The sequence below is a fragment of the Paramacrobiotus metropolitanus genome, unplaced genomic scaffold (genome assembly GCF_019649055.1).
Source record: "Paramacrobiotus metropolitanus isolate TYO unplaced genomic scaffold, Prichtersi_v1.0 Parri_scaffold0000042, whole genome shotgun sequence".
In the NCBI taxonomy this organism is placed as follows: domain Eukaryota; kingdom Metazoa; phylum Tardigrada; class Eutardigrada; order Parachela; family Macrobiotidae; genus Paramacrobiotus; species Paramacrobiotus metropolitanus.
The window spans coordinates 899,047-910,480 of record NW_026570262.1 but is presented as its reverse complement, the minus strand read 5'-3'; the positions used below and the strand labels follow the sequence as shown (position 1 = coordinate 910,480).

At 40.6% G+C, this 11,434-nt stretch overlaps 3 protein-coding genes across 8 annotated transcripts; 1 reads left to right on the top strand and 2 right to left on the bottom strand.

Annotated features, from left to right (window-relative positions):
• Positions 1–688: 688 nt before the first annotated feature.
• LOC129590807 (histone-lysine N-methyltransferase SMYD3-like) lies at positions 689–4,959 on the bottom strand. Of its 6 annotated transcripts, none has more exons than XR_008690777.1 (10): positions 4,351–4,951; positions 3,814–3,882; positions 3,608–3,671; positions 3,302–3,433; positions 3,024–3,099; positions 2,780–2,956; positions 2,559–2,692; positions 1,905–2,239; positions 1,192–1,571; positions 689–1,100 (listed from the first exon to the last, which is right to left on the bottom strand). XR_008690777.1 is itself a non-coding variant. In XM_055486193.1 (10 exons), exons 2-10 carry the CDS (start codon positions 4,557–4,559, stop codon positions 1,168–1,170), a joined length of 1,575 nt encoding a protein of 524 aa, XP_055342168.1. In that variant the 5' UTR covers positions 4,560–4,686; positions 4,818–4,959; the 3' UTR covers positions 689–1,167. The 6 variants fall into 6 exon arrangements, 5 of the variants coding, with proteins under 5 accessions (XP_055342168.1, XP_055342169.1, XP_055342167.1 ...); XM_055486193.1 differs by having other exon boundaries at positions 689–1,571; positions 1,930–2,239; positions 4,351–4,686; positions 4,818–4,959; XM_055486194.1 differs by having other exon boundaries at positions 1,930–2,239.
• Positions 4,960–6,466: 1,507 nt separating this feature from the next.
• LOC129590787 (GPALPP motifs-containing protein 1-like) lies at positions 6,467–8,503 on the bottom strand. The gene is made up of 3 exons (XM_055486161.1): positions 8,075–8,503; positions 7,466–7,865; positions 6,467–7,194 (listed from the first exon to the last, which is right to left on the bottom strand). The coding sequence occupies exons 1-3, from the start codon at positions 8,268–8,270 to the stop codon at positions 6,750–6,752; spliced, it is 1,041 nt and encodes a 346-aa protein (XP_055342136.1). The 5' UTR covers positions 8,271–8,503; the 3' UTR covers positions 6,467–6,749.
• A 158-nt stretch (positions 8,504–8,661) lies between these two features.
• Positions 8,662–11,417, top strand: LOC129590788 (syntaxin-like). Its single transcript, XM_055486162.1, has 10 exons — positions 8,662–8,864; positions 9,022–9,105; positions 9,302–9,404; positions 9,746–9,820; positions 9,887–9,960; positions 10,026–10,143; positions 10,315–10,388; positions 10,531–10,668; positions 10,727–10,837; positions 10,967–11,417. The coding sequence occupies exons 1-10, from the start codon at positions 8,832–8,834 to the stop codon at positions 11,045–11,047; spliced, it is 891 nt and encodes a 296-aa protein (XP_055342137.1). The 5' UTR covers positions 8,662–8,831; the 3' UTR covers positions 11,048–11,417.
• Positions 11,418–11,434: the final 17 nt, after the last annotated feature.

The window sequence follows — 11,434 nt, the reverse complement described above, 5'->3', positions numbered from 1 at the left end:
TAAGCACGAGCTTACAAAAACCAAAAACTAACCGAACACCGAACTCGTACTATCAAAATTCACTTTAACTTATTGTACAGCGGGTACAGACAACAGAAATACGTATAACTTATGTTTACTAATAAGCGCTTTATGACAAGCGCGTATAGTTCTGTGCGTACAGTTCTGTAGTGGGTTTTAATTAGCACAAGCTTGAAGCCACTCACATTAACCAAGTTTACTTATTTAAAGTACTTTTTGTTTTCGTGTATGAAACGGTTATTATAGTCACTTCTAATGTAAGATGCGATAATTGTCGTCAGTACATATCGCCACACAGGTTTTCTGGATCGGAAGGCCTAGAACAAAAATACCGAACACTCGATCGACTGCGACTAACTAATGTCTGGCTCGGTTGGAGCGGCAGTTATTAAAATTAATACTCGTATTACTTTCATTTCCAGTCTGCAAGGCCGAACTCCGAAGGTGTCTACATTATCAGCAGCTGGCACCATCCCTGATTTACCTTTTTTATTGCATTATTTTTTTATTGATTTATCCTTTTTTTTTTATTGTTACATGGTCACGGAATCGGTAACTCTTGGAAAACAAAATCTAACAATAATTCTTAATTGGCGTTGTATTGAAGCTAAGGGTAGGAGGCGGATCATAAAGTGGTAAAGATCAAGACAGGAGATATGTTTTATTTTTCATAAAATTTATTGTACCGCATTCGGTTTGTTGAGATTTGCAGATGAAACATCAATTGTCCATTGTCCAGTGTGGGATCGATGATCATTTAGTAGAATCGTACCAACATTAAATTAAAAACAAGGAAAAATATTAACGCAAGAAGATTGATCGTTGAGTTATAATTAGTTGTTTGTTAGAAATATAACACGTGGGAAAACAAAACAAAGAAAACTGGCGACAAAACCTTTGGAATACAGGTAGTAATTAAAAAATTAAATGCCCTTGACGTGCTTCTCCCGTTTGCTAAAAGTGACAACGTCACCGGGATATTAAGGTGTGTGCTGCCGTACGCATATCTTTGGTAGGGGAAAGCAAAAAACCAAGGGTTATGGCAATCAACTGGGTGAACAAAATGGGAAAGATCAGGTCTGCAAAACAAAAATAAGAAGCATGTACAAACTACAAGCTAAATTATGTAAGATTGTCATATCACAACTAGCGCTCATCAATGCTGCATACTTGACGGCAGTCATCGTAGAATTTCTTATAATAGGCAAATGTGGGGCTATCACGTCCGGCGCATGTGGAAACAATTTTCATAGCTTCAATAAAATGGACAAGCAGATTGCGATGCTGCAATGGTGACTGCTGCACGAGCAGTCCGCGTGTTGTACACTTCATCAGAATCTCTGAATATTGAAAGCACCACCGGGAAAACACTTGGGGATACACAATGGCCAGCTGCATAAAATGGAAAAAGGCCTTGTCGTATTGTCCGAGAATGTCGGCGGAGGTGGCGACTTGAAGGGATGTGGAAATCAGCAGCGTGTTGGTTGGATGCATCACTTTGCGCAAAATTAAATACAGTTCTTCCGATTCGTGCAGTACTTTTCGATGCTCTAAAAATAAGAGATAGCGCGTAACTTAGTCATTCTAAATTAAAATTTTGGAGATCTTATTGTGGAGAAATTTGTTTAATTTCGTTTTTAAAAAACCGGTTACTGATAAAACCAACATCCAGGTACCAAAAAGTTTACTCTGTAATTATTGCCACAAAGAAATGTCACACAATTCCCACGCACAAATAAAGCACCTACAGGAAGCGAAATCCATAAATAAATTATATGTTGTTTTAAATATAGTTCTCGCTTCAAATAAAATTTTCATTATTACGTAGTATAAAATTCTGCCTCCAACTGGGAAGTGCTATAGTATTTGCAATCTTAACGTACAGTGATGCTAAACAATGGCTTTTACCATCGGATTTTTTTGCTTCCGCCACAAGAGCTTGGGCTTCGATCCCGTTCTGCAATGCTCTTTTTATGCTTTCTTTGGATATATCATCGGGCATTTCCTGACACACGGAGCAGGGATCAGAATCGAAGGTGTAAGGATCCATCAAAACATGACCTTTACAACTTGGCTTGGTGCAGCGAACTGCATTCATTTTTCTATCCAATCTATCGTCTGCACAACCTCGACAAAAACAATCAAAATAATACCGTTGTCGCAACATTTCTCGCCGTGGACGAGAAAAGTAGGTCTGGTCCAAATAGCTCAAACGAACCTGCCGATACAAGTGAATTTTATTGTTTAGTCAGTTGCAACACCAAAGCGAAACCACCTAATGAGTATAAGAAAATAGTTGCAATTAGCCACACAGGCGTCTACGCCTGGAAACGTTTAATATAAATATAATTTTTTTTTTAAATTTTAATTTTTAAACCCTGAAATTTGTATGTTGTAGGGCAAAAAGGCCAAACGGATACAGATATTCTGAAAATTATTACTTCTTCTTAATTTTATTTATCTAAAACGTAACACTGAACACAATGCGCAAAATGGCAGGCGGTGATTTTTAATTATGTGCTTGCATAAAAGCTTACATTATCAAAACAGTCCACATCTTCCGTTGCATGAATGTTTATACGAATTCCCGAAAAACTGGGGCAAGCATTTGGAAGGCAGGCATGGTCAATTGCGGATGCCGACAAGTACAATCCAACACCGAGTTTATCTCCTAAAACAAAAGCACTGCGTCTTATAATGGCTTGCCGGCATTTGCGAATACTCAGAGCACATTTTAATGTACATGTGTAAACCTCACCGTACGTCCCAAAAATAGTCATATTGTTGATTCGCACTTTGCCGTAGATTACTCCCAGGACACTTGGCTCAATGAGATCGCTATAAAGATCCTGACCTTTCCATATTTTCTGGAAATAGGAGGACATGAGATCGATGAAATCCAGTTCTTTCTGATCTTCCCGTATTTCCTTCCAATCTGAAAACCGGATGTGTCGATGTTAGGTACGCCGACAACATTTTCGTACAGGACTCTGGCACCGTACGGGACATTATATTCGGAAATGTCCGATGAGACAGCTCTGGAAATCCATCCGCCGGTCTGTCCCAGTCGGGATCGTTCTGAGTCGACACCAAGAAACGTTAATCAAAGAAAAATTGAGCAACATGGATATGTCGGTCTTTAAAAATTAGCAGTTTCTACAGAACTTATTATAGAAGTTTGATAAATGCGCTTCAATACCACGTAATGCTGCTGCTGCATAGAAAAGTGCAGCAGTTTCAGGATGCACTGGTTATTACTTACTAATGCATAATACATTACCTTCATCCGAATCATCGCCTGCAAACATAAACGAACCGTTTCCACGGTCAGCGGAATCGCGGTTTCTTCGGTTTCCAGAGCCTTTTTGAAAAATTGGCATTCATGCTTATGCACGAACTTCCAGCTGGTTTTCTGCAAGATCAGTCAATTTATGGACATGTTGCTGCAGAAATTTCGCTCTTAAGGGCGACTGCAAATTTTTCTGAAAAACCTTTGGCTGCCTTTCCGGTGGAGCGATTCCAAAATTATTTTAAAATAAAAACTAAAAAAAAACAATTTAAGAGAATAACTTTTCCATTTGCTTACTTGACAATCTTTTCCGCAGTACCAGCTAAATGCACACCCTGTACAGCGGCGCAGTCCTGGTTTCCTAATTAAAAGCGAATGCAAGAAAAATTTAGGTGAGCACGTACGTTAAAACGGCGTAAACAACATGACAAAGGGAATTCACACTCGCCATGCAGGAGGTATGTCAAACAACATGCTATGGTGCCACTGCAGAAGACACACACATGGTGCGGGAAACGCGGACGAGGATTTCCGGTTGGCAGGGAAGAGACGCTCCGGTTGATGAGTGCAGACTAACAATACCGGTAAAAATTTGGATTACAACATTTGCTAAATGCTAGAAATATTTCCGAATTCAGTATTGCCTTTCTTTCAAACAATGAACAAAATGGTACTTTTACTGCTTTCAGAAGGTGGATATCTACTAATTGATGTTACTTTGTACTAATTGAAAGGTTATAAGCGCATGAAAGGCAGAGAAAGTTTCTTATAGATATTAGACATGAAAGTAAAAATAAGAACTGAACAGGCGCAAAAGATAAAAAAATGTTTTAGCTGGAAATAGTTTTAGTGAAATCCATTTGTGCGTCCTAAATGGAAAATGCCGTTCCTTCAACTTCCTTGTTAAAGAAACGGCTTATATAATATATATACACTTCTATAGATGCAATACGCTACTCTAGTCAAGTTACTATATTATAGAGTAGATTTGCTAGCTATATGCCATATACGATACAGAACTGTTTTGTAACTGATCATACCTTTCGAAACAATGGTTGCAGATCCGTTCCCTGCACTTTTCCGACACCACGAAGATCCATGGCTTTTCGTACAAAAGTCGGTCTCCGCGTTTGTACGGTCCGTGCATTTTAGTTTCCACGCTCTGAACCGGAAACGTAAGATCCACTGCGCTATCCTCTTTATCTGGACCAGCGGAAACGGTCCGCAACACTGCCTTTCTCGCCGACATTGTGGACGTGCGATATTCCCTAATATATATACACGCAATTTTTTGGCCTCTCGGCGTTGGAATGTTTTCCCAAGGGTACTCGATCAAATTATCCTTCGCGAACGTGAAGGGTTGCGTCGTCTACGGTCTAAACAATATTTCAAGGTAACTTTAGACGGTGTGACATTTTCCAACGCTGCACGTCGTTAACTCAAAAACACCAACTCAATCGTCGATTGATCTTATACGGGAGCGTGTAAAATACTTGACAAACCATACAAACAAGTCCGCAGTCGTCGTCAGCGCGGATACTGCATCAAGATCGGCGGAAAATAGTCGGCTAAGTGTACGATTGTTGAACTGGATTGGTATTTGCCTATTTGGTTTTCCTATAATAACTGTATGTTCTGATAAACTCGTAATGTGCTAAATACTGGTGTTCATATTGCTTTGGTGTGCTATTACCAATTCAGTGGCCAACAGCCATGTAGCGAACCCCAACGACAGCACTTGAACGCGACAGGAGACGCAGTGAAACGTTTTATTTATAACTGCGCAGACTCCTTGTCAAAATCATGTTATTGAGGAATATGTATCTGTCGTCTGTGGAAATTCACTTCATCAGATGCTTGCAGTAAATGCTGTTTGTATGGAAATGCGATTTATCCAGTGCACCAGAGTGGTACTTAAATAAAATAACCGTTTGAAGAGTTGAGATTTACTCGCATTTCGCGTTAATGTGTGTGGGCATTCAAATCGCGGCTGAGGAAGAAGCCGCTGCGTGTGACCTTTAATATCTGCCCGCTGCAGTTGCACACAATAAGTACAATATGTTGCAATACATTCTTTTATTCTGTGAACCAGGCATACAGCGCATTATTATTATTTTTAAAACAACATTTCACGGATACGCAGCGCTTCGAAGGCGTCATGCAGTCAGCAAAAAGACTTTTGTGGCCATATGGATGCGGTTGTAGTACAGGGGGGTGCAATGCAATTCACCATGCATAATGCGGATAGAGTAGCACAGTTTTAGAGCAGTAACTGCAAGCATTTGAACACCCGAATCAGCTGTAATTATGTAATTAAGAACTAAGAAAGAAAAATAAACTACCTGATGTAAAATTCAGCGTTTTGCGTCACAGTGAGTCTCCTAAACAATTGGCGGGCATAACAAAACAAGGCGGGTTTCTTTTCAAACAACAAAATGTGGATGAAAACGTCCGAAGTCTCTTTTCTTCGACAAACGAGTTGATCCCAAATCCACCGGTAAGTACATCGATGCTATCCGCTGGGACAAACAAATACAAGTATAGTTAGGAACTATAATTCGCATTAAAATTGCAATCACAGCTCGAGCCCACAATATTATTGTGGCACTAAAACATGTGACGATGCATGGCTGAAAGAACTGCTAGAATGAGCGGTTTATAGGGGTAGGGTCTGTGTAACCCTATAGGGTTACACAGACATCGCCGCTAAGTCTTTACCTTCTGGAAATGGATCTTGGGTGTCGAACTCCATCAAAGCATCATTCAGTGTGAGCGCCGGCAGTTCCGCAGCAGGAATCAGTGATGGCAGTCTATCAATGACCCGACCGAAAATTTCCATTGTCAACAAGAAACCGACAACACAAGTCACATTAAAAATGACTCGAATATTTCCGCTCATTTTTCCTTTGTGTTGACCTGAACGTGGGTGAACCGTAATCGAGCTTCAAAGTACTATACAGTAGCTACTATGTAGCTATAATTTGTAAACAAGAAATTCTTCTGGTTTGGAAAAAAAATGCCGTAGATTTAAATTACACGTATGCGCACCTTGAGTATTCAGCGTTGTAATCTATTAAGCATAACAAACCGAACCGTTAAACAATCGTAGATGTCTCTGTGGATGTCCCAAATCATTTCCAGATCCGGATGTGCATACAACATTTTTTATCAATGACACTGAATGCATGAATACGACCAAGCGGATCACGCTTGTTCCGTTTCTGATTGAAGCACCGCAGACAGTCATTTAAACAAAAACCCATCAAGAACAATTGCAAAATAAATGCAGCTTACAGTATATGTCTGATGTCACTATATGAGCAGGTACGAGAATATACAAGTACAACTAGTGTCACTTGTATCACAGCAGACGGAATGCAGATAAAATATCGGCGCCGAAAACTAGAACATGCACACTGAGCGTGCCCCCAGATTCTTATTAAAGGTATTTTTGTCCCGATGTGCCGGACGAAGAAAACCGGTCCCGTAGAGCGGCCGCCCGTTTGGAAACTTCGTCTTGGTCCAGTTTAGTCACTTTGCGAATCCCAAGGTCTCTTTCACGATCGAACTCTCTTCTTCCCGTGCTTTCCACTTGTTTCTTATCTTTCTGTGCCATGCTCACCAAACTTTCGCCGCGTTTGTCCTTATTATGCTGTGTAATTTCCTGTTCCAGCTTGCGCTCCCTCTCTACGGCTTGGTGATACCGCAGCTCGTTAGTATCATCACTTTTACCGGCGGATTTTTTGTGCTTTCCATCCGGCCCTGCAGTCCACCCGGAAAAATCCGCCTCATATTCATCGGCACGACGCTTGAATGTTCTGGGACCGGTAGGCATCGTGGGTATGGAATTGCGTCCTAGTAACGCCTCTGGGAGGTCAGTCATCCTAAAATTACAAAAATATATGAGCAAACCAAGCCTATGCCATTCAAACTAAGACAGTTACTTACTGATGCAAATTACGCCGATTTCATCGTTTTCTTACTTTTTGTAACAAAATCTGCGTTTTAATGCGTTCAAGTACATCGAAAACAGACATTACTTCAGGAGAGAATTCTTTTGAAAATTAGATCAATCTTTGTAAAAGCAGAGAGAAAAAATGTTCAACGGAAAAGGAACGAAGACGGAAGGAAGGTGGTAAAAACACTTCAGCTCACCATTCCTCGCGTTGGACTTGCACCGGTTCGTTCGCTTTTCTTTTTTTCTCCGCGTGCATATGGTACCGTCGGGAAACTTCATCCGCAGCGGAGTAGTCGCCTTCCGCTGCCATAAGAGAAGCGGAGGGCCCAACAAGATCGTCATCATCTGAACCAACTAAATTATCTTCAGCTGATTTTGTACTGTCCGTGAAGAGGCCGGGAGGGAGAGTCGGTCCTATAACTTTCTTCGGCATGGCTTTTATCTCGGTAAGTCCACCTGCAGTGGAATTTATGGTCAGAGCTGTACTGGGAATTACAGGTCCGATTATTATTGGAGCGCATTTTTGAGTTTCGTCAGCGGAAGATTTGGTCTGGATGCCAGGAGGTAAAACAGGCCCGTAAACCTTCTTTTTGTCTTCTGTGTAACAAGAAAAAATCTTTAGACCTTAACTGTTGGTGACTGATATCATGCAACATACGCGGCAAAAATCCTCAGTCACTCGTCTCACAAGTCAGAAACAAGGATGCGCTAAAATACCACCATTTTTTGCCGATGCAGACTCTAAATTTCATACGCAATGTAATAACTGAGTAACATATTGTAATAAGTAGATCAACAAATCTCACCGTGTCCGCTGTGATCATCCTCATCCACAACAGGCAAATGTTCCTTCTGACGATCGCTTTCTGCATTGCTTTCATTGGAGAGATTAAAACCAGGAGGTAGCTGCGGACCATAGTTTGCCATATTCCAGAAAATGGAAATCCAGGAATACCAATTTGATAAAATTAATGGTAAGACGATAAGGCAGATAAGAATCATAAGATCATAAAAGATAACATAACAACAATAGCGCTGGTTCTGCTGCCAGGTTTCACACCTTTACCAAGACAAGTGTTATTCGACAAGTATCTAGCTATATTCCATAAGTTGGGAAATGCAATTAAGTACGTACTTAATCCCTGAAAGCCTAAACATACTTCAAAACAGGCGAACCGCAAAGGATTAAAGTTCAAAACTTCTGAACTTGCTAAAACAGTTAAATTTATGTGGGAGTAATAATGGGAGTACGAATGTGGAGACGGACAAAATAATGCCCATTTAATATAGGATTGTAGATTTCCTTCCGCTCTCGAACGGCTGTCAGGTGCTGAAAACATACAACGGTAAGTATACTGCGTACACCCGATACCGGACGTCTGGTGAATTTCAGAATTTTTTGCCTGGCACTTGTTGCTCTCCAGCAGCCGAAGTGCTCCCTAATGTCGAAAGAGTTGTTTAAAAGTCCAGTTTCTACCCAGTTGTGCCACAGAATGATGCTTTTTTCTGAAATGCTTCGGCTGTGATTGCTTGAAGTCGTCTTGGGTTACTACCTAAATCGTAATGCCTAAAGATCGGCTGGAAGAGTTGCGGGCAGTAAGTGCAGTACGCTGTCGGTATATGAGCCACTGATATGAATTATGCAGAAACAGAGGGACTTCAGGTTTTTCGCTAGTTTTTTTTTTAACTTTTACGATTATTTATATAGGCCCTCTGTGTGTTATTGTGAAAATGGTGTTCTGTTTCTGGCCAGAGCCAAAAGGTGAAATGGAATTCGCAGGCAGACGAACAAGTGTCGATATCTCGCCAAGATTCGACAGACATGTTCCTAGCGAAGGTGAGATTCGGAATTTTGAATTACTCCTACTGAATGCTTTATGTTTTTATTGGTTTTTAACACTCACACATGCACTATACGTTTTTGACTTGCGTACTGTGTACTCGTACTGTAGTTGATTTGCTGGTTGCAGTACCATACATACAGAACTCGTACAGATATTTATTTCGCTGCTTTAGTTTGTTGGCTTTCGTAGGTGGAGAACGTATCAGACAGTTTGGATTCTCTGTCCACTAAAATGGATATGTTACAGCAAATACACCAAAGAATCCTGAATGGCTTGCCTTCCGATCCCGTGGGTAAATAAGTGGTATATTTCTGACGAACGTTTGGTTTGTTGTTAAGTAGGTAGCAGAATTATAAGAATTATAATAATTATAATTATGAGCCAAACTCTACATTCGTTTCATTGTTCGGCATCCAAAATAAGTGAGTGTCTAAATAGCTAACACTCACAAAAACTGCCGCTGCATTGTTTTTTAAAGTAAATAATACATTTAGCCGGTGTCCAAAAACACTGAAAAGCTGCACTTGTACAGGCGTATTCATGATTGTATTATGTGCTACTCTAGAATTAAGTACTATGTTGACGCAGGCCTTAATTCGTTTCGAATTTTAAATATTGATAATTCTGATGCAGCGGATCACGAAGACCAAGAACACTTGCTACACGATATTATCGTGATCTCAACAAACATTCGGGCAGAACTGCGAAGTAAGTAGCATTTCATGGAGAAAATGCTGATGCTGTAAATGCATAATTTCTGACTGTAAATTGCAGCGTTGGGCGACGATGTTGCGAGAGCTGAAAATCGTCCCAACAGGAGCGCAACTACAAGGCTTCGCAGAGCCCAAGTACGGTACTTGTTGACACTTTTGTGGTGGTGTGTTCCTTTTCAGATCTCGCCCCTTTTATTTAGCATAGAGAGCTTGCACGGAGACTACTGAGCTTGACTAGTCAATATGACAGGGAACAAATTACGCACCGCGAAAGACTGAAAGAACGCATGCGCCGGCAACTAAAAATTGCCGACCTGGGTGAGAAAATTGCTGGGACGGTTTTAAGTGCCTTATGTTAGCAGATTAATCTAATCAGTATGAATTTTGTACGAATAACTGGTTGCAGCACAAGGTGAATCATTAGTCACGTTACGTAGGCAGAGTGGCAGGTCTGCGTTTTTCAAGTAATTAATCCCCTGAATTTTCCAGATTCCAGAGTAAGGACGGATGCTGAAATTGAGGAGCTGTTAGAAAATAGGAATCCCATGATATTTTCTCAACAGGTACTTGTTTAATATTATGAAATTCTCGTGAACTGGATTAAGATTAAAAATTTCTGGAACGTTTTTGCATTATGGTCGACATAAGGAACGAACCATATCGAGACGACGTCATAACATCAACAAAGGAACGTTTTTTTTACAGATTATTGCCAATTCACAACAGGCTAGAGATGCGTTAGCAGATGTTGAAGCGCGACATCAGGATATCCTGTCTTTAGAGCAGAATGTGAAAGAAATTAGGGATTTGATGTGGGAAATCACTAATCTCGTGGAGCAACAGGTAATTAAGTTGTCTTTTTGTCTTTGCAAAATGTTTTCAAGGCTCATACTTTTTACAGGGAGAAATCTGTGATCGCATTGAGTACAACATGGAGGCAGCTGGTGGGAACATGGCTTCCGGGAGACAGCAAATTGAGTCTGCCCGCGTATCTCAGAAGCGAGCCAGGCGGGTAGGTCTGATGAAATGTGCAACCACTCAGTGCTGACTATCGATAGTTTTGACCATTATCGATATCGCCTGCCTAATTGTACACCATTCATACATAATACAGAAATGAAATTCTATAAGCGTTTTTTAGTGCAAAATTATTGCGATTTTGGTTCTGGTTGGAGTGTTGGTTGGGGTGGCAATTTATCTTGCGGTGAAATTTAACGGATAAGTGTCGACTGAATGCAACGAACGTTTGGCCAGCACTGGTGTGGATTTCTCTAGCAATGGTCATCCGGCTGTGTGTGGTGCGTAGACAGATTGATTTGGAACGGTTTTAAACCCTGAATTAGTCTTTACGATTTCGGCTGGAGCTTTGAGCAATAACAGCTTGCTTGATGCTACTTTGAGTGAGTGGTTTTGTAATATCTTTGTTACTGCTTGTTCCGGATTTATGTGATTTTTTCGGTCCTGTGTGGTTTTCTTCCTTGACGTTTTTTTATTGTTGTGTCCTTGTATGTTTTGCTGGTTCGTTGCTGAATTTGTACAATGAGGTGAAAATTCGTGGTACTATATTTTTGTATAAAAACGGACTGTCATGACGCACTCACGTTTTGTT

Coding starts and splice junctions, on each gene's coding strand:
- LOC129590787 (XM_055486161.1), bottom strand. CDS start 8,270: ATGATTCTTATCTGCCTTATCGTCTTACCATTAATTTTATCAAATTGG. Junction 7,866..8,074: donor GGATGATCACAGCGGACACG/GTGAGATTTGTT, acceptor CTTGTTACACAG/AAGACAAAAAGAAGGTTTAC. Junction 7,195..7,465: donor CAAGTCCAACGCGAGGAATG/GTGAGCTGAAGT, acceptor TTGTAATTTTAG/GATGACTGACCTCCCAGAGG.
- LOC129590807 (XM_055486193.1), bottom strand. CDS start 4,559: ATGTCGGCGAGAAAGGCAGTGTTGCGGACCGTTTCCGCTGGTCCAGAT. Junction 3,434..3,607: donor ACTGCGGAAAAGATTGTCAA/GTAAGCAAATGG, acceptor CTGATCTTGCAG/AAAACCAGCTGGAAGTTCGT. Junction 2,240..2,558: donor ATGTGGACTGTTTTGATAAT/GTAAGCTTTTAT, acceptor TTGTATCGGCAG/GTTCGTTTGAGCTATTTGGA.
- LOC129590788 (XM_055486162.1), top strand. CDS start 8,832: ATGCCTAAAGATCGGCTGGAAGAGTTGCGGGCA. Junction 9,405..9,745: donor CTTGCCTTCCGATCCCGTGG/GTAAATAAGTGG, acceptor ATTCTGATGCAG/CGGATCACGAAGACCAAGAA. Junction 9,821..9,886: donor CATTCGGGCAGAACTGCGAA/GTAAGTAGCATT, acceptor TGTAAATTGCAG/CGTTGGGCGACGATGTTGCG.